This window comes from Hemitrygon akajei, chromosome 10 (assembly GCF_048418815.1).
Source record: "Hemitrygon akajei chromosome 10, sHemAka1.3, whole genome shotgun sequence".
Classification (NCBI taxonomy): domain Eukaryota; kingdom Metazoa; phylum Chordata; class Chondrichthyes; order Myliobatiformes; family Dasyatidae; genus Hemitrygon; species Hemitrygon akajei.
Genome location: NC_133133.1, coordinates 153,398,585 through 153,420,547, shown reverse-complemented (window position 1 = coordinate 153,420,547; position 21,963 = coordinate 153,398,585). Strand labels below are relative to the sequence as shown.

The window sequence follows — 21,963 nt, the reverse complement described above, 5'->3', positions numbered from 1 at the left end:
GACACTGCAACAGTGGTCATGAATCCTGAAACCAGCATTGCCTTTTGGTTCTTTAGCTCAGAGGTGATCAGGCTGAGTTGGAGACAGAATGTAGCTGACATTTTGGTAATTGAAGTAATTTGATGGAGAGAAGTGAAAGGATTTCTTGAACAATACAAAATCTGAGTTAGAGAAACTAAGGTAAGGCCTTTTGAGATAAACGCTTAGGTTGAGTGCACACATACACACACGCACACACATACACACGCACACACACACACACAGACACACGCACGCACACACACACACGGGCACACACACAGACACACATGCACACACACACTTGCACGCACACACACAGATGCACACACACACGCACACGCGCGCGCACACACACGGGCACATACACAAACACACGCACACACAGAGGTTAGGATGCTCTGTATTTCATATTTATCATTTAGGTTAAGTACATAAATTGTTAAAATTAAGCTCTTGATTAAGGTTTTAGTGCTTGCTCTTAAATTTAAATAAACAATTTAACATTTCATTTGTTTGCTTTGAGGATTAAGTAAAAAAAAAGCTCTGCTGTTTGGCGTAGTTAAAATCAATTATATAAATAATCACCTAATATCTAAGGGCTTTATTTTATGACTCTAATTGGAAAGAAGAGACAGGTGCAACCTATAGCGTGCAGTTTCTCCCAGGGCTGTTCAGGTAACCAAGGCTGTGCATGCAAAAAATGCCCGCAGCTGCTTGCCCCTATGCACTTTTCTACGCTTCAAAAGAACTTAACAGCCTCTTCAGGGATTAACAAATGCTTCCTGGATTGCAGGAACTAAGAGATGATCATTCTACAGCCGGATAGAATTCAGAGTAACAAATAGATGCCACCTGGAAACTTAAGCAATACTGGAATTCTCCAGGAGTGTGACACTTTCGTACCAATTCGTCACTGAGTGCTGGTGTCTATGATGACGCCTGGACCTGTTGCCATGTGATAAAGGGTAAAGAAGACTTAGAGCCAAATGTTGGAATATATATGTAAATTGTGAACATACACTGGAACATATACTGTATGTAAATGCATCACAGTGAATATGTTGGTGTCTTGGTGTTAAGTTAAGGGAATATATGAGAAAAGTGTTATAGCTCACCCAGACAGATGAGTGGAAAGAATCAAGATAACAGTCTGTGTGCTCCAATGATATAGGTGAAATGCTCTGTAACGTTTCACTGCTAATGAAATGTCCTGTCTGTAATGTTTCACTGCTAAGGTAATGGTTTTTCTGTAGCAGCAATGTCTGGGTTATGATTAGAGATACCGGGGCCTTATATGTTAGCCAATGAGAAGCATGTTGTTCTTTTTTGTGGGTCTGGGAGCAGGGATTTTGCGGTCTTTTGTCGGCAAGAGATGAAGAGAGAAGACATGAATGGAAAGAGTTGGTAGACCGATGGACAGAGTGGACTTGGAGTGAGGGTCCGATGGTCAGCGACACTTGCAGGAGGTCGATGGGGGTCGAATGGACGATTCTGTGAGCTCCAACGTGCACTTTACACTGTTTCCTTAAAATGGGCCCTTTTTCATTTTCTTTACTAACCCTATGGTCAGATTAAGATTTATAAAGTTCAATTGTTTAATTGCATACGGTGTACTCTCTTGATATTTTGCGGTTTGGATTTGTAACCGTGGCAACACATTACACAGCATCCACACAAACGAGATTTCTCAGTTTGGCTGGGCCAGAGTTTGTCCTACCCTAGACAAACATATGCTGGCCGAACCTCAGGGTTACACAGGGAAGGAGAATGCCACTGTTATTATTTATTTATTTAGCAATACAACACTGAACAGGCCCTTCCGGCCCTGAGAACCAGCAACCCCTGACAAACCCAATTAACCCTAACCTAGTCACAGGACAATTTACAATGACTCATTAACCTACCCGGTACGTCTTTGGGCTGTGGGAGGAAACCAGAGCACCTGGGGAAAAGCCATGCATTCCACGGGGAGGATGTACAGACTCCTTACAGGCGGTGCCGGAAATGAACTCTGAACATACCACATCATAATAACATTGTGCTAACTGCTCTGCTACTGTGACTACCACGTCGTCCTTTAGTGAGAGTTCAAGGAGGTAGAAATCACTGGATAACTTCCAATGCCACATGAATTTAGTGAGTTAAAATAGATGGGTATGACAGGTCTTTGTGCAAGTAGAGATATGGTGCAGGAGGGAGGCTTTTAGTTTCCTGAGACTTTGGCAAGAAAAACGTATTCAAAAAAGACAGGTTGCACCTGAGCAATATCATGTTTCAAAGTTCGAAGTAAATTTATTATTAAGGTGCATGTAAGTCCTCATATACTACCCTGAGATTCATTTTCTTGCAGGCATTCACAGTAAATACAAAGAAATACAATAGAATATATGAAAAGTCACATACACCAGAGATGGACATACAACAGTGTGCAAAAGACAACAAACTGCAAATACAAAAATAAATAAAATAAATAATAAATAAGCAATAAATATTGTGAGCATAAGTTGAGTCCCCTATCCTCTGGTTCTAGACTCTCCCACTATTGGAAACATCATCTCCATGTCCACTCTTAGGGCACCATGGTAGCCTACTGGTTAGTGCAACATTATTACAGTTTGGGGCATCGGAGTTTGGAGTTCAATTTTGACATCCTCCCCATGGAACACGTGGGTATTCTCTGTGTGCTCTGGTTTCCTCCCAAAGTCCAAAGACATACCGGTTAGTAGGATAATTGGTCATTGTAAGTTGTCCCACAATTAGGTTAGGTTTCAGTTGGGGGCTGGGTGGCGCAGCTTGCAGTGCTGGAAGGGCCAATTCTGCCTTGTATCTCAATAAATAAATTTCCTAATAGGAGATCTAGTGTTGCACTTTCTCTAGTTGGGACTTATATGTATTGATTAAAGAAACTTTACTGAACATATTTGACTAACTTTTCCTCATCCAGCCCTTTTACAGCATGGGCGTCCCAGACAGCATGTGGAAAGTTAAAATCACCTACTATTACAATCTTCTGTTTCTTGCAACATTCTACAAAGGTGCTCCTCTAAACCCTGTGCACTGTTGGGTGGTCTTTAATATTATCCCATTAATGTGGTCATACCCTTTTTATTACTCTGTTGTACCCATAAACCCTCACTAGACGAGCTCTCCAGCCTGTCCGGACTGATCACTGCCATGATATTTTTCCTGACTAGTAAGGTACTACTCCCCCTTTAATCCACACCCCCCACTCTATCATGTCTAAAACAGTGGAACTCTAGAACACTGAGCTGTCAGTCCTGCCCCTCCTGCAGCCAAGTCTTACTAATGGCTATAGTGTTATAATCCCACTCCTGATCCATGCTCTTAGCACATCTGCTTTTCCTGCAATACTCCTTGTATTGAACTATACGCAGCTCAGAACATTATTTATTTAGAGATACAGCACAGAAGTAGGCTTTTCAAGCCCTTCAAGCTACAACACCCAGCAACACCCAACAAACCCCCATTTAACCCTAATATAATCACGGGACAATTTGTAATGACCAATTAACCTACGAACCGGTACATTTTTGGACCGTGGGAGGAAACCGGAGCACCCGGAGAAAACTCATGCATTCCACAGGGAACTTGTGCAGACACCTTAGTGAGGGATTGAACACTGAAACCAATGTCCTACCATACTCATCCTTTTGTGTGCAGGCTTAACAATATCTTTCTGCACAACCACTCCAGTATCTGTTCTAGTGCTTTGATTTCCATCCCCCTGCAACTCTAGCTTAAACATCCTCCCCACTGCCCCCTGTCCAGCAATAGCAAACATTCCTGCTAGGATATCAGTCCCCCTCCAGTTCCAGTGCAAACTGTCCATTCTGTACAGGTCCCATCTTCCCTGGGGAAGAGCCCAATAATCCAACAATCTGAAGTCCTCCCTCCCGCAGCAACTCCTTAGCTGAATGATCTTCCTATTTCTGGTCTCACTAGCACGTGGCATGGGTAGGCACCCTGAAATCACAACCCTGGAGGTCCTGTCCTTTAACTTAGCACTTTACTCCCTGAACTCACTTTGCAGGACCTTGTCACCCATCCTACCCAAATTCATTGGTACCAACGTGGACCATGACCTCTGGCTGCTCACCCTCCCACTTAGGAATGGTTAGAGAAGTCCTATCAACTAAACCTTAGCAAATTACTACAGGCAATTTGCAGAGGCACACACTAAAATAATGATGCACCGGTGAAAGACATTGATGCGGAACTTTCCTGTAGCAAGTCATGCTTAAATCTTAACCATACTCAGATCTTAGATATTTCTATAGTTGCTAACCAATGTCACATTCATTAGATTGACTGCTTCAAATTTGATCTATGATCAGAGTGTGACTGAGATTGAGGCAGTTTGGGGATCCAAGAGGTAGTAGTGGAAGAGTCTCAGTTCTTTAGCTTGTCTAATAGGCCTGAGATACTTGTTCTCTGTGCATGCAAGAGTGGAGGCTGCAGGAAAGATGAGCAAACTACCATGCCTCCATGTTTCAAGGAGCCATTCATAATGGGGGAGGGTTGGGGTTGGGAAGAAGAAATCTAGGGGTAGTATAGTCAGGTAATAGACACAATTCACTATCTCAAGGGCCGAGAGTCCCAGAGGCTGTGTTGTTGCCTGGGGTCCATGTTTGGGGCATCTCATCTGTCCTACAGAGGAACTTGGAGTAGGAAGAGATAGATCCACTTGTCATACGTAGTCCAACATAGCTAGAACAAGGAAGTAAGTTCTGCTGAGGGAACTTCTTATAGAGTCTAAATTAAACCAAAAAAGGTGATAGTCTCTGAATTGCTACTTGAGCCATGTGCAAGTTGGCACAGGGTCGATAAGATCAGAGAGTTAAATGCATGGATCAAAGAATGGTGTGGGAGAAATGGGTTTGAATTTGTAAGGCATTGGCAGCATTATTGTGGAAGGGAAGAGCTGTTCTAATGGTACAGGCTCCACCTGAACCATGTTGGGACTAAGTTCCTGGTGAATCACATAACTAGGTCACTGGTTGGGGCTTTAAAATATATAGTAGGGGTAGTGGTGTCAACAGATTGGATAAATGTGGCTAAAGTACAAGTGAAAGAAAGCACGGGGAGGTTGTTGAAGTCTCTAGAATAAAAAAAAGTTTAGAAAGAGATAAGAATTTAATTTCAGGAAATACAAAGACAATTTTGAGAAGAGTGGCAGCGAATATAGGATTGAAGATGTTATATTTGAATGTAAACACTATACAAAACAAGGTAGATTGGCTTATAGTGCAGTTAGAAGCTGGAAGGTATGACATTTGGGCATCACCGAGTTGTGGCTGAAAGAGGATCACAGCTGGGAACTAAACATTCCATGTTACACATCCTATTGAAAAGACAGGCAGGTTGGGTGGTGTTCATAAAAAAAAGAAATCAAATCCTTAGCAAGAAGATCAAAAGATGTAGAATCCTTGTGGGTAGAATTAAAAAACTGCAAGGGTAAAAGATTCTTGAGGAGTTATATACAAGGTTCTGATTAGTAGCCAGGATGTTACAACAGGAAATAGTAAAAAAAAAGGCAATATTACAGTCTTGGCATAAACTTTATTTTTGCAGTCAAATTCCCTAGCAATAAGTGATCACATTCTGAAAATTTCTTGATTACTTGCAGTATCCACATGCTAGCCTTTTGAAAATCATGCACCAAGACACTAACATTTATCTGCATCTTGCATCCCTGCAGCCTCTCACTATATATATATATTTGGCAGAATGGGCAATTTCACATTTTCCTACATTATATTCCATTTAGAAAGAAACGCAGAAACATAGAAAACCTACCGCACAATGCAGGCCCTTCGGCCCACAATGCTGTGCCAAACATGTACTTCTAACTACCTGTATCACTGTAGACTTTTATACCCTCTATACAACTTGCACAGAGTTTTTACAGCACAGAAACAGGCCCTTTGGTTCAATTCACCTATTCTGAACAAGGTGCCCTCCTGAACGAATCCGATTAGCCTGCATTGACCCCAAATCCCTCTGTACCTTTCCTATTCATGATCTATGCCCTCTCGTTTTAGATTCCCCTGTCCTGGGGTGAAAACATCCACCTAATACACCTCATGATTTTACAAACCTCTGCAAAGCCAGCCTCAGCCTCCTTCTCTCCGGAGAAACAAGCCCAGCAATCCAGCCTCTCCCATGCCCTCCAGACCCAACAACAAGTTATATAAATTTAAATGGTCGAGACCCCATTACCGTTGCAGCTCGATCTGGGCTCAAGACACAGCATCATAATAATCAGATTAGACATATTACGGACTTGCAGACTCAGTGGCGAGTTCAGTAAATTCAGATAATGAACAACGGAGTTATAGAGCAGTACAACAGGGACACAGGCTCTTCAGCCCATCTAGCCAATGCCAGCTGTCCCAACTTCCTACATTCTACCTATATCCGTCTGTGCTCCAACCCTCCGCTTACATATCCAAGTGCTTCTTAAATGGTACGATTGTACCTGACATTTCCTATAGCAGGTTATTCCACGTACTCACCCCGCTCTGCGTGAAATGTTGCCTTTCTGGTCCCCTTTAAATCTTACCCCTCTCATAAATGTCCAGATGTTTAGGCAGCAGATACAAAGATAAAAAAAAACAGCCAATATTTTGAGTCAATAATATTTAACATAATTGCCATTTAGTTTAGATTTCCAGTTTATTTTCCTTTTTGATTTTCATTTCGGATTATTGCGCCTCTAACGTTACCCATATCAAGCTCTGTTCGTTGGCTATTTTTCCGATTTACTCTCAGTCCGAATGCAAGACCTTGACCCGAAATGTCAGCCACCCGTTTGCCTCCACAGATGCTGCTTGACCCGCCGAGATGTTACGTGGATTTGTTTTTGCTCCACAATTCCAGCACTTTTTTTTTCCTGCCACTGTTTTTATTTTGTTTTCGGATCACAGAATAAACTCCTTTGTAAAGGCAAGAGAAAACATCGTTGCCACACTGTTTTGTCCGACAATTATTTGAACACATTACAGGGTTCCAGCAGGAATTACAGCAATGAACTCAATATCATAAATCTTGGCTGATTTCACCTTTTGCTGTTCAATGGCTATTGCAGGAACCTCATCATTGCTCTTCGATTTGGGAATTGCGTGTTTTAACTTCTCACCTGGTTAGCTCCCTGATTGCAGAACTTTTGGTCATGCAGCATTCAACAGCGAATCACTCGGTCATACAGGGGCTAACGTGAGAGGGATCGTCGGAATCAGATTCACACTCAAAAAGATAAACTATGACTCTGAACCCAATTAAAGTCTTTCTCAAGCTTCACAATTATTTAATGCACTCGAAATCGAGAAGTTGGTCCAAGTTGCACCTGCATGAATGAACTTCCCGCCGGAACTCTTGTACCGTGGTCGTTTGCAACAGGTGAGTTCCCACGTCCCCGCGCTGCGGATTCGGGATTCTCCCGAGTTCTGCGGCTGAGCTGTCAGCACTGCCCATCGAGCGAGGAGGTGCGCACGCGCACCATGTGACCGTAGCCGCGCGGGCCGTCAGTTGAAGATTCAATGAATGGAGCGTCCTTTCTGTCGGAGTCATCCGGCGTCGGTGCTCGTGCGCGTGCTGGCCTCCGGCCACGAACCATGCACGTGCCGACAGCCCGCGGGCGCGCACTTCATCAGCGGCAGTCGACGCGATCGTGGCGGCGGCTACTTCCTCGGCTCTTATCTCTGCGAGCGGGGATGGAGACAGAAAGCTCGCGTCCCTCCCAACTCTTCTGAAAGAAGGTATAGTGAAAGAGGAAAATGTGCACTGAATAACAACTTGCAGAGTCGGGTGTTTTAAAAACTGAAAACGGAGTTAGATAATCTAAACCAAACGTTTGCGCTTTGCTGCAAACGCTGTTATTCAAAACGAGAAATGTTTTTTTCACACGCGTATACTTAATATCTCGCGCCCCTGCAGAATGTATCGCTTGTTTTATTTTAAGTGATTTGTTAAGCGTCTCCATCTGTTTACAAAAGATGTGAATTATTTTATGTAATTTTGGTAGTCATATCCTCCACGTTGTCCTTTTCTTCTCTTCGATTCGGATTAAGGTTTTATCTGATTCCAATCTTTAATGAAACAGCTGCTTTCGTTTCACTTTCTGACCTTTCAATCGCTCGTGTGATCACTGGCGGATGAAGTAAGATTTGTTTTCATTTTAAAAATCTGTTTCAGGGTACTGAGCTGTGATTTGAAAGATTGGTTCGCGACGATTCCAAACCAGCATTGTTATAACGTGTAACGGCAAGATTATAGTCGGGGGGGATAAACGACTCATTGTCTTGAATTAACAAATGGTCTGGGGATCAAAGGTAAAAGGACGGCATGTCGTATTCCAAAGATGAAGCTGACGGGTTTCCCATGTACAGTCTGCAAACACAGGTGAGCGCAACCAAAAATGTCTTGGCTTTTTAGAAGTGGGCAGAAAGGGGTCTGACAATTGCTGTTCTCCGGTTTCATTTGAGCAGGACGACGCCACGGTTTATAATAGATCGGATATTCCTTGCAATCCGGAGGCTGACGTGAATAATTCTCCTCTTCGGAAAAATGGTGCACCCATTGCCTACACCGAGACGCTCAAAAGTAATTCGTCGACCCGCTTTTACCGACCATACTTGACCAAGACTAGCGCGCAGGGAGATGTGTACAACTTCTTAGAAAGACCCAGCGGTTGGAAGTGCTTTTTATATCATTTCTCTGTGTAAGTATTAATTGTGAGACTGTACTTTTGAAACAGATCACATCACTACGCGGCGCATGACATACCTGTGCTAGGAATTCGTTTAATTTATGGGAAACTAAAACAAATGGAAAAAAGTTCGATGTAAGTTTTTGGTGTAAATAAATCCCCTTCGAAAATAAATGTCTGGATCCAGTCGGGAAGTTTTTTTTCCCCCTTAAGGACTAGAATTTCGGGTTCTGGATCCCTTCTCTTGTTTCCCCCCCCACCCCGTTATGATCTGTCATCCCTCCCAACAAACACTTTCTCAAGGACATACATGCCCTGTAAGAGAATAAAGTCCGTTAAGTGTGTTTCCAACATTTAGTGAAATTGAATTTTACATAATTTTATAACTGTATATATAGCACTAAATAATCTGTTAAGTTTGTAAGTTGTTTTCTTGTCCAAAGTTTTAAATTGATATTTTGCTTCATTTGATATGTATACTGGAAACTCCATCCTTTTTTTGAAGTTCATTTCTGAATTAACTTGTGGATCCAATGATCAAAACCTGTTCTTTGAAGAACAATATTGCATTTTTCCAATGCTTATTGAAGATTTCTATCCAAAAACATCTCACACGGTAATTCTTAGGCCATATATAGTGTTAAGGTGCCTAAAACTTTTGCATAGTACTGTAGTCTGTATGAATTTTCAGTTGCATAATCCAGTTAATATAATCTTTCTTAATATATATATAATTGATCTAAAATGTGACAACTATCTCTTTTCAAAATGAACAGAAGTTGGTGGGTAAAGCACATAGCCACATATTATTGTAAAATTTGTAGTCCTGCGGTAGGAGAAGGCCCCAGTGATCCACTGACAGGAAATTCATCTAGCAACAACGACTTCTTAGAGACTGAGCAGATGAAGCACGGTTCTTATCATTTAGTTATCTACTGGAAAGGCATGGATATAATTTAAAAAATGCAAAGGTGGTATAATATGTAGAGAGATAGGATTTCCAGTGTTTAATTTTAGGAAAGGTTTAAATGCAATGTTGTGCTGGTACACACACAATTGTCAACAAATGGGCTGCTTTGGCTAATTGTTTGAACAGCATTTCATCAAACTTCTTAGCAATTATCATTACTCCTTCTGCATATCAGTGCATGTAAGATGAGCAGCATTAACAGGAATACTCACTTTAAAAAAAAAAGATCTGACAGGGCAACTATGCACCTAATAGCAAATTTAACAGGTAGCAGTGGGGTAGGGGTGGAGGAGATGTGCAGTAGTAGTATCTGGCAATCTCAGTGCAACAGGATATCAATAAAATCCAAAAAGATTTCATAATGATTATAATATCATTACTGAAATAAACAGTTTCATTTGATTAGCTGCCTCTTTATTTTTAATGATTCTAAAATGATCACACCAGTTCTAATATACTGAAGAAAGAGCTTTATGATCATCCTTATTTATGCTCATTGCTAGTCCCTTCTTTAAATTTGAGCCCTTAACTTGCTTTTGGAAAATTTCAAAGCATTTGCCTTTTTTTGCTGGCAGGCTTTCTACACATTGTTTTTTTTTCAGGAACTGAAGGAAAACAACACATTAGAGAAGTTAGCAACTCTTTTGTCATAAGTAGGATGGGTATTCAAAAATCCATATCTGAAATAGTCACTGGAAATGTGGTGATCTGATTAATATAATGGTTTATTTTGAATCTAAGCAATATATTTAAATCAGCACTTTAAGTGCAGCATTGTGTGTTTTTTGCCTAGGTGTCATAGCCATACAGTATAGGGTGATGGTGCCGATGGAATCGGTCTGGAGAAAAATAATGATCCTATTTTAGAATACATCACAAAAAAGTTAGCTAAACAACTGTAATCTATACTTAAGGAAACATGGAGAGGGACAGTAAATTTTAAAGCTTAAAAAAAAAGTAGCATATTATCGTAGATCTTGGAATCATTAGACAGAAAAAAACTATAAACAAACTCAGTGAAGAGGCCATTTTATCAAATAAATGTCACTATTGCTTTTAAAAAAAGGAAATGGAGTAATAGTATGCAGAAACAAGCCCTCTGGCCCGATTGCTCCATGCCAAACACGATGTCTGTCTGAGCTAGTCCCATTTGCACATGTTTAACTCCTGTCCCTCTAAATCTTCCCTATCTATCTGCCTATCCAAATATTTTTCAAATTTTGTAATTTACCCTTCTTCTGACCACCCTCCAGTTGAAGGTGCCCCTCAAGTTCCTATTGAATCTCCCCCCCTCCCCCGACCTTAAACCTTTGCTCTCTCAGTTTCCCAACCCTGGGAATATACTATACATCACCCTATCTATGCCCTTCATAATTCTATCAACCTCTGTAAGATCACAATCCTTTCTCCTATGCTCCAGTGAATAGCCATAGCCTGTTCAATGTCTCCTCTGTTAATTTATTGTTGAAAAGCTGAAGAGTTTTATCCAAGCATTGTTTTCACAGGGGATATTATGGCACTGGTTGTTTTTGAGATAGAGGTTATGGAACCATTGAGAGAACAGAGCTGATAGATGCAAACAACAAGATATGGAATGGGAATATGGGAATATAGCATTATTAGACAAGGTGTAGATTTTGTTCCAGAAGTGTAACTTCAATTGAGTGCAAGTAATTTAACAAAGTGAATAACACTGCAGTCTTCAAATGATCTTCCATCACAACTGATCACTTCCCCTTTTATTGCTGTTATTTTTACAATTGATGTAATATTCATCAATTCAATACTCAATCAATTCTTCCAGTTTTTAAAACTTTGTTTAATCCTCTTCAAGCCAGAGACATCCTTTCTTGGATAACTTGATAAACTTCAGACAATATCTCATGTATTCTCAGCAAAGCCATGTAGAACTGTATCAGGGCTTTCTTATTTTTATATTTGCAACCTCTTTGCAATAAACATAAAATGTCGGGAAATGTAGAGGAGGCTTGACCCAAAGCAAAGCAGTGATGAATGGTAACTTTAATAACAGACTACAAAATAACGAGCCACGAGGGGCCACAGAACCAGAGAGAACAAAACTAAACAGGGGCAACTCGGTAAACTTTAGTCCAGGAGAGTGAAAACTAGGAGCAACTGGTTGAGACCAGCTGATTTGATGAGTGAATAAGGACTATAGAGGATAGTCCGATAGGTCCAGTGGAACTCATCAACGAGTGATGGATCCAAGATGTAGCTGGATAGCACCCAATACCACTCCTCTGGCCCAAACCCTTCCCAGCTGACCAGGTACTGCACACTCCATCCATGCCGATATGAATCCATCAACCAGTGAACTCTGTCCACTAGTTGACCTTCCACCATCCTAGTTCTGGACATGCAGGCTCTGGTGAGTTGAGTGATCCATAGTCAACAGGATTGAGGTAGGGCATGATTCTGAGGGACAGAAGAAGCTGGAGATGGTAAGTGACTGGATTGATGAGATGGTTGATCTTGAAGGGACCAATGCTTGCAGAAGTAATTGCACAGTGGCAAATCTCAGGTGGGCAGACAGACACATTCTCCAGGCCTGAATAGTCTGGTTGGGCTCTGACAGTGGTTGCCCTGGTGGCAGTAGGCATGGTTGGCAGATAGCATGGCCCTCCGTGTCCTTCTCCATGCATTCTGGCAACAGCAAACCAAGGCCCTGGTGGACCGGACTTCCACAGTGGGTTTTTAGACGGGGATCATTTGGGGTTGGTAGCCATAAAGGACTTAAGAGGATGAAATACCTGTGGCAGAGGCAGTGTGTAGATTGTGGAACAGCTCAGCCCAGAGCAGATACTTCTATGTGGAAGGGTTAGAGGCAGCAAAGCATTGTAAAAACTTCTTTGCTGCTCTGAATGACCATTGGTCTGTGGATTATCACCAGAGGACAAGCTCACTGACGTGCGGAGGAGTGAGCAGAAGGCTCGCCAGAAGTGGGTGATGAATTGAGAGCCCCGGTCTGACACAATGTCCTGGAAGGAGCCATGGGGCCGAACTAAATGTTGGAGAAGCAGGTCCACCATCTCAGCAGCAGATGACAATGAGGTGGGCCATCTTGGAGAACCGGTCCACCACTGTCATGGTCACTGAAGGTGGTAAGATCCATGGAGATGTGGGACCCTGGGCATTGAGGGTCTGGTAAGGGCTGCAGAAGTCCAGAGGGCCACTAGTTGGCAGTATTGTACTGTGACACTGAGGGCAGGCAGTGATGAACTGATGTGCACCTGTGATCATGGTGAGTCACCAGAATCGGTGTCACAGAAAATCTAGAGTCTGTCATGTGCCTGGATGGCAGAGAGAGGGCCCACTGGAGTGCATTAGAACATGAGACAACATGTGATTGTCAGGCATTTCGGCTGGAGCAGGCTTATGCTGTAGGACTTAGTGGATCTGGTTACCAAGGCCCTGGACAATCGGGGCAAGAATATGAGAGGATGAACTGAGGGTCTGTTTCTGCTTCAGCTGGGTTGAACTGTCATGATAGGGCGACCGCTTTAGTGTTCTTGGAACTGGGTTGGTAGGAAATTAAGTTGAATTGTTTGAAGAAGAGGGCACAGTGATCCTGACATGGATAGAGGTGGCAGGTCTGTTGTATGGACATGAGGTTCTGGTGGTCAGTCCAAATCAGGGAGGGCTCAGTGTTTCTTATCAGCCAATGTCTCCATTTCTCAAAGGTCCAATTAATAATAAGCAGCTTCCTGTCTCCTACTCTATAACAATGCTGTGTGGCATTGAGTTTGAGTGAAAAGGCCCAAGGGTGTTATTGGGAGAGAATGGCCCTGTGCCTGTGTCAGATGCATCCAACTCTACCACAAAAGGTCTGGAGGGGTTTGGATGACAGAGAATGGGAATGGTGGTGAAGCATCACTTGAGCTTCTCGAAAGCATGGTCCATGACAGCAGACCAGGTTATCCGCTAGGTAGGTGTTTTGGTGAGGAAGGTGGGAGGAGAGGCGATTTGGCTGTAGTTTCTGATGAAACGGCGATAGAAGTTTGAGAAATCCAAGAAGCGCTGTAGCTGTTTGAGAGTGAATGATCGGGGCCATTCAATAATGGCATACATTTTCATTGGGACCATGTTATGCCTGGGGATATAAGTGTGTTACCCAGGAAGGAGATGATTGGGGTGTGGAACTAGCATTTTTCTAACTTGGGAGTACAGTTGGTTTTTGAGGAGATGAAGGACTGAACAGACGTAATCTTGATTTTTTTTGGAGAAGATGATTTCATCGAGGTAGATGAACACGTATGCATGTTAATGTCTCAGAGGATCTCATTAATGATGATTTGGAGAATGACTGGACCATTGGAAAGTCCAAAAGGCATTACCAAGTATTTGTAGTGGCCAGTGGGTGCTAAGAATACCATCTTCTACTCAACCCCCTGCTGAATTTGGATCAGGTGTATGCATTCTGTAGATCCAGTTTGCTGAAGATCTGGCCTTACCATGGACTGTTTCAAATTTTCTATCAATTAAGGGGAGAGAGTAGCAGTTCTTAATGGAGATGATCTAGAGTGTCGATCCATAGGCCTCTTGTCAATACGAAAAGCCAGAGTGGTGAGGCTTTGGGTATCTCTCTGGTTTCAGCCGCCTTTTGTTGTGAAGGACCTAAAATCCATGGTGTAATCCAGCATAGAGTGTGGGCCTTGGCGTAGGCAAAGTATCAGATCTGCTGCCTCCCTTCCAATTCCTAGATGGCTGAAAACCCCGTGCATCTCAGTGATGAAATCCTCATATTTGTTGCAAATGGTGGCTTTTTATCCTAGTTCGCGGTGGCCCAGTTCAGACCTCACCCAATCAAGAGAGCTGAGAGATGTCCCGGAACATAAAATACAGAGAGAGCTGGAGCTCAGAGTGCAAGATGCACTGGGATAGGAAGTTGCGGCAGTGGGTTGGAGATCTGTTGAAGCGTTTGGGCTTGGGAATTCAGGGTTCGGAGGGAGGAGTTTGACTAGTGTAGAGTTGCTGCACGAGGCAACTGGTGACGGATGGTCAATGGTTTCCTGCTGCTTCTGGATCATGTGCTTGTGTCTGCAGAAGACTTCCTTTAGGTAAGCACATTCTGCTGGGTCAATTGTTGGTTCACACTTCCTGAAATGTAGAGGAGGCTTTACCCAAAAGCGGAGATGAAACAGTGGTGAAATATAACTTTAATAATAGGCTGCAAACTAACAAGCCACAAAGGGCCACTAAAACAAGAGAGAACAGAAACTTAACACAGCAGGCAACAAGGTAAACTTTAGGCTGGGGAAATGAAAGATAAGAGCAACTGCTTGAGGCGGCTGGTTCGATGAGTGAACGAAGGACTGTCAACCTGAGAAAAATAACTTGCTGTTTTCTGTCTGTTAACCAATTCTTATATGACCTTTCTGATCTTGTGTCACAAGCACTGACATCCCAAGTATTGCATCCACTGGCTTTCCTTATCTGTTTAGTAGTTCCATTCTCAAAATTGTTCAATTGGCAAACTCTGTGTTATATATTATATATATATATATATATATATACATAAATACTGTTTGCTTTTGTTGTCCCATGGAATGTAGATGCCACTGCCAAGACAGTAATTATTGCCTGTCCCTTATTGCTCTTTGAGTAACTGGTGGTGTGCTCTCTACTTGAAATGATGTAGTTTTTTTTAAGGTACTCCCAAAGTTTGCGAGGTAAGGAGTTCTATTATTTTGACTTGGTGAGAAAGAACAAAAGGCAATTATGGTTTCAGTGACTTGAAGGGAAATGGGATATTGTTTCAAAGTGACTTCTTTTGCTTTCCAAATAGTAGTGGTATTGTCCAACTCTTGGTAAATTGCTGCAGAGCACGTTGTAGAAAGAACACACTTTAGATGTGAGGAGAGTGGAATGTTCAGAATGGAAGTTGGTGTGCCAGTAAGTGGATTGCTATTTTTTTTTCAAATTTCCTGAATATTGTTGGAGTAGGGCTTAGCCGGGCAAACAAGGTATTCTGCATTCCTGTATTCTGCCTTCTGAATAGAGAATTGCCTTTGGGAAGAGAGGAAGTGTGTCACTTGCCCCAGAACACAGAGCCTATTGCCTGTTCTTGTTGCAGTGTCTTGAGGCTGGTCCAGTTACATTTCTGACTATTTGTTTGGCTGGAATGAAGCTTGCCTTCTGTCATTGCATGCTTAAGGTTAAACATTCTTGCATTTAGCCAAAGTGCATAGCCATCAGCAAATGTACATTCTAACCTTGTATACAAATGATTATCATATAAAATGAGCATTCAGGGTGCACTCCTATAAAGATCATCTAGTATTTATTTTTTTAATAATTGGAAATGCAATCACCACATGTTGATCCAAGTTATCCATAAATGGTTAACATTTTGGGAATGTAGGTATAACTAAGCTTCTTACAAAGGCATTTCATTATTTTTAAGCTTTAATAATGTCTTGCAGAGTCATATACATCATCTTTTGAGTAGACTGTTCCTTTGGTTTCCATAGTAAACTTTGTGTTGTACATCTTGATTTGCCACTTGCAATTGACTGCTAACCTCTGGTACTGTCTGTGCAGCTTGCATGTTTTTCCTTGTATGGGTTTTCTTCCATTAGCCCCAGGTTTCTTCCATCAGCCGCAGTTTTCTTCCATATCTTGAAGATGTGCTTGTGCTAGGTTAATTGGTCCTAATATGTAGATGAGTGGTAGAATCTGGGGTGGGAGCAGGAGGGAGTTGATGATAAAATGAATAAAAATGGATAAATATAAACGGGTGCTTAATTGTCAGCTCTGTCTTGACGAGTCAAAGGACTGGTGTCTGTGCTGGTATGGTTCTGTTTTGCCAGAGCTTCTGCCAAGCTCCCTATACAGCATTGAGCACAGTCCTGTCAAGTTAAATTTCACTCTTTTAAAAATATTTAATGTCTCTCTTAATAGAAAATCATTGAAAATATAGAGTTTATTGATGTTGCTCACGTCCCCCTGGAATGAATAAAAAGTATTTGATTACCTTTAGTTTGTGGTTCAGAATCATGTTATTTTTCTGTCATTCTTAGTGATGACAAAATACATTAAGTTCTCCCTAGATATTCCAGATTCACTGAGTTTCTAAATTGATTAGTAGTTAATCCTTTGGTTATATATAGATAAATACAGTCAATATTGATCAGAATCAGGTTTATTATTCAGATTCAGATTTCAGATTCAGTTTATTGTCATTTAGAAACCACAAATGCAATGCAGTTAAAAAATGAGACAACGTTCCCCCAGAATGATATCACAAAAGCATATGACAAAATAGACTACACCACAAAATCCACATAACGTTTGGCAATCCCCAACCCAGAGTCCGGAGAGGCTGCTGCGTATTAATATCACGCTACCATCTAGCACGTTCTCCGGAAAGGAGCTCCAAATCCACCAGACAAAAACAAGACCAAAACCTAAAGCTACAATACCACATAATTACAACATATAGTTACAACAGTGCAAACAATAGCATAATTGATAAAAAAAAAAAGTCTATGAGCACAGTAAAAATAGTCCAAGATGTTAAAGGACTGTAAGTTCAAAAGAAATCACCACAGTTTCCACAAGTCCCCAGGGTCCCGACAGACTTGGCATCCCACGCCGGCGGCAGAAGGGAATACCCCCGCTATGGACTTCCAAGGCGCCGCCCGACTCAGCTTCGCAGACGCAGCACACAATGGAAACTCCGTTGAAACCAGCCTCGCAGATGCAGCACACACCAAAAGCGACCCGAGTCCGTCGAACCTCCGAGCCGACGACCATCCCCTCCGGCACAGCTTCTCTGAGCACCATCCTCTGCCGAGCGTATTAAGGCAGCCCCGCCAACGGCTATCGGCAACGTGACGCCGAGGACTGGGGGCCTGTTCTTCCCAGCAGAGTCCCAGACCTCACAGCAGCAGTAGCAACGAAGAAGGTCTTCCTGGAATTTCCCTGTTTCTCTGTGCTTCCACATCCATTTTCAATTGATTATGATTGCGTACAGCACCCCACTTCACAAATTCACCCCAGTTCCGGAGTGGCTGCTGCAAGCTATGACGCGCCGCCATCTTGGATGTGCCCTGCTGTTTTACTGTTTTACTGGCGTGTTTGGAAATTTGTTGTTTTATGGCAGCAGTACAGTGCAATACATAAGCTATACTATAAATTACGATAAGATGTATTGTAAATAAGTAGTGCAAAAATAGTGAGGGGGTGTTCATGGGTTCATTGTTCATTCAGAAATCTGATGGAGGGGAAGTACGTATCTTTAGGCTCCTATATCTTGTCTCAGGTGGTAGCAATGAAAAGAAGCATTTCCTGGGTGGTGGGAGTCTTTAATGATGGATGCTGCATTTTTTTGATGCATCACCCTGTTTAAAGTATCCTCACTGGTGGGGAGGTTAGAAGCCCAAGATGGAGCTGGCCAAGTTTACAACTTTCTGCAGCTTTTTCCAATCCTGTGCAGTGGCTGCTCCATGCCAGACAGTGATGCAACCAGTTAGAATGCCCTCCACGGTACCTCCAGAAATTTGCTAGAGTCTTTGGTGACATATGAAATCTCTTCAAACTCCTAATGAAATATCGACACTGGCTTGGTTTCTTTGTAATTGCATCAATGTGTTGGGCCCAGCATACATCTTCAGAGATGTTGACACCCAGGAATTTGAAATGGTTCACGCTTTCTATTATTGATGCTTTGATAAGGATTGGGTTATGCTCCCTCAACTTCCCCTTCCTGAAGTCAACAATCAATTCCTTGGTCTTACTGATGTTTCAAAGTGTGCATATAAGGCAATAGGCTTATCTGAGAATGAATCATCACAGCTAGTTATGATGATAGATTTTTCCTTGTGGTAAGTAATGGCCTGCAGACCCTGCCAGAGCAGATGTGCTTTTGATTCTTTCTCTAATGTAACTCAGACTTGCTTTTTTGCTCTCAAGGTAACCTTTTGTAGGTTGTACCTGGACTACTGGAGTTTTGGGTCACCGGTCTTGAATACCACAGATCTAGCCCTCAACAAGTTGTGTATCTTACGGTTTATCCACAGGTTGATAAAGCTGATGTCAACTGTGGCATTCATTCAGATCTGAAGATGATTCCCTGAATATTGTCCACTCTACAATTTCAAGTTTGCACGCTACCTGAATAACAACACTAAGATCTGATACAAGGACTTACTTGACAATCTATTCAGCTAGTTTGGTGCACTTCAGTGTGAGCATGGGTTATCCTGACTGAAACATCCGCCTATATTGCACTTTGTTGGAATTTTCAAGAAAAAGGCAGAAAAGTGTGGATACGTGTGACCTGGTGTGAAGGGTAGTGTTTTCAATTTATCAGCTGTAGGAAACAGTTAAAAACTAATAATCTTGTTTTGATATGAAAACAGTATTTTTGATCTTAGTTATGCTGCTGAAAGTGGCATTTTATGCTATTGTGAAGTCAAGGCAAGGATAGCCTGGGCAGTTGTAGTCAAGCAAGACCTTTTGAAGTGAGTCTGCTTACCTTTGCTTACTATAGATAAAATGGGTTGGGTTGATTGCAGCAATGTGTACTCAAACCAGATGAGGGAGATCTCTAGTGACAATTTTCAAGAAAGGGAATGCCAGAGACAGATGAATGTGAAACATACCAAACAACCAGAAGCTCCATTCTCTTTACTAACTTCAAAATATCATCAGTCGTCCGCTCAAAGGTTCGATTGACTTTAATACCTCTGTTGTGAATGGCAATTGACTTTGCGAGAAAGGAATTCAAACATATACAATTTATAACAATCAATATCCATAACCGATAAAGCAGTTCTGTATAAAAACAGCAGTTTTCTGTTCAGACTTCAGAATGGTGTGGGTGACAGGAGCCCATGTTTTTCTCCTTGTACTCAAGTATAATAAAAAGAAAGCTTAAGTTGTAAGATTGCGTGTGTTCTAGGCCCAGTTGTTTTAGTTATTTATTTTGCTGTTGGCAACGACAGTTACTTCAACATTATTTCCTTCTACAGGATTTGAATATTTGACTTAATTAACTTCCTTTCTTTTTCCCCAAGTAATTGTTCCTACTTGCTTTGATGCTCTTCATTTCTAAAGCACTCTCTGACACCTTTATTGCAGCATGTTTGCGGCAACAAAATTCCTTCACACTTCCAGTCAACACTTAGGAGGGCACAAGTAAAGTTGGTGTGGTCATATCAGAGCGCTTGTGTATTCTTATGCCATTGAATGGGCTAAATTTGTATAAGATCAATTTGTAATAGCCAGAAAGGAATACCTAGGCATTATTATAATAACTCACAAAATTGACTAAAATTTCACTTTGAAAGCATGAACTGAATTAACTTAAGAATTTGGCCCTTGGCCCTCAGTGCAATGTTCAGTTTCATTTTGGAACTGTATAAAGTTATGAAGTACAGATTATCAATGATAGTGAAAGTTAACAACCAGGGGAAATCTTTCTTACTGAGTGCTTTTTTCTTTGCAAGGGCCATTCCATTCCCAATTTTAAAAATGTTTGTCGTATTTAGGAAATCAGTAATTGAATTACTTGAAACTTGATGCTCAGTCAAAATTGAATCTGTTAACATTTTGTTCTGACAAATGGAAATCACCTTCACCAATGCAAAGAACCGTAATTGAAACTACTTTTAGGATTATATGGAGAAGCAAAAATCTATTGCACCCAGTGTGTGGAGTGAGGCTTTTGATGCTGCAAGTTAGTGTATAATTGTTTGTACCATTGATTAAACAGATTGATCAATGAATATGAAACCTAGAAGCTTTGTGTCTGAATGAAACCAAATCTTTCTGTCGATGATTCAGACTGCGGCTTGAAAATTGTTTAAGAACTAATATGGCTATGAATTACTCCAAACTTTTTTCTAGGCTAAAGCAGTGCTGTAGGTCATTCAACGCTGTTGGTGCAAATTGCATAAAGATCATGAGTTTCAATTGTGAAGTTAACTGAACAGACTTATTAAATTTGCCTGTGTAATGTTGTGTTGAAAATGACATCCATCTTACAAGTTCTTACAAGTTTACGCATGGTAGCTGCAATCATTATAGGTGGCTCTTAAATGATTAGCACTACATCAGTAAGACAATGATGACTGAGGAGAGAAGGAGGCAGTCAGACTGGGGTTTTGTAGGGTTGGGAAGGAGTTGGAGTGACCTGGAAGGCATGGAAAATCTCCAGGGTCACATCTGGCACTCTTGGCAGGAGGTTATCATAAGCATTTCTGGAGGAAATATTTTTTAAAAAGGAACAGATGTATGCCAATTGGCCCATGCATCCTGTTCCTCATTCAACATAATCATGGCTAATCATATAGTGGGGTACAAATTGCATTATTTGGAGTTGTATCCTTTGGTAGTAACCATTCATTCTGGACTTGCCAGTCATCAGGAACTTCCTCACTTTATCTATCTTGTTTAGTTTTATTAGAGTCTTATGGGGTTCTGTGAGATGTTATCCCATTTTAAGTTCCAGTGAGAATTGACCCATTCTTTACACGTACGCCAGTTCTGCTTTCTCTGGAATAATGTGGTAAATCTTTGTTGCATTTTTTTCTGTACAAGATCAGACTTCCCAAAACTGGACATAGGGATGTAGCTTGTCCTGGGACTTTGTCAGTCTTTAGCTCAGTTGTTTTCCCCAGCACCATTTCTTAAGCAGTCTTCTTTCAGCTCTTCTCCTCCCATCCCTCTCAAGAGCTATGGTTCCCTAAAGTACCTGGGCGGTTATTTGTGAAGACAGAACCAAATATGAATTTAATGATGCTGTTGTTTTTTTTCCCGTCCAATATAATCTCCCCTATTTTCTAATCGTAGGAGACTGCACATGCCTTCAATAATATTTTCTCTATTTACAGAAGCATTTACTGTCAGTTCTTAAATTCTTGCAAGCCTAAAATCAGTCTATTTTCTCTTCACCTCTTTAAATCAATTTTTGTCTAAACTTTAAACTTTTCACAGTCCTCATGCTTGTTGCTTTAATTCTAAATGCCTGGACTTTGAGATTGGTTCAGTACTGGCTGACACTGGTCCCTGCTCTGCAAGGTCTGGTGGTTTGAAGAAAAAGTAGATGATTTTTTTCTGTCCTTGGGTTTGGGTCTAAGAAGTGATAGAGATGAGAAGCAGTATCTTGGAAAGATCCTCTGGATGGGAAATTGAAAACCTGATTCAATGGGCAAAAAGATCAAAGCATCAGTATAATCTAAGGTCATAGATCTTTAGTGAAGGCAAAGTATGCAATTTG

The 21,963-nt window shown here is 41.5% G+C and overlaps 1 protein-coding gene across 1 annotated transcript in view; it reads left to right on the top strand.

The window, feature by feature from the left end:
• The first annotated feature begins 7,699 nt into the window (after positions 1–7,699).
• Positions 7,700–21,963, top strand: part of LOC140734841 (potassium voltage-gated channel subfamily KQT member 1-like) — a 535,989-nt gene continuing 521,725 nt past the window's right edge. The window contains exons 1-3 of the mRNA XM_073059426.1: positions 7,700–7,799; positions 8,236–8,442; positions 8,529–8,761. Coding sequence (XP_072915527.1) covers positions 8,386–8,442; positions 8,529–8,761 — 290 coding nt within the window. The 5' untranslated portion in view covers positions 7,700–7,799; positions 8,236–8,385. The remainder of the gene's footprint in view (positions 7,800–8,235; positions 8,443–8,528; positions 8,762–21,963) is intronic.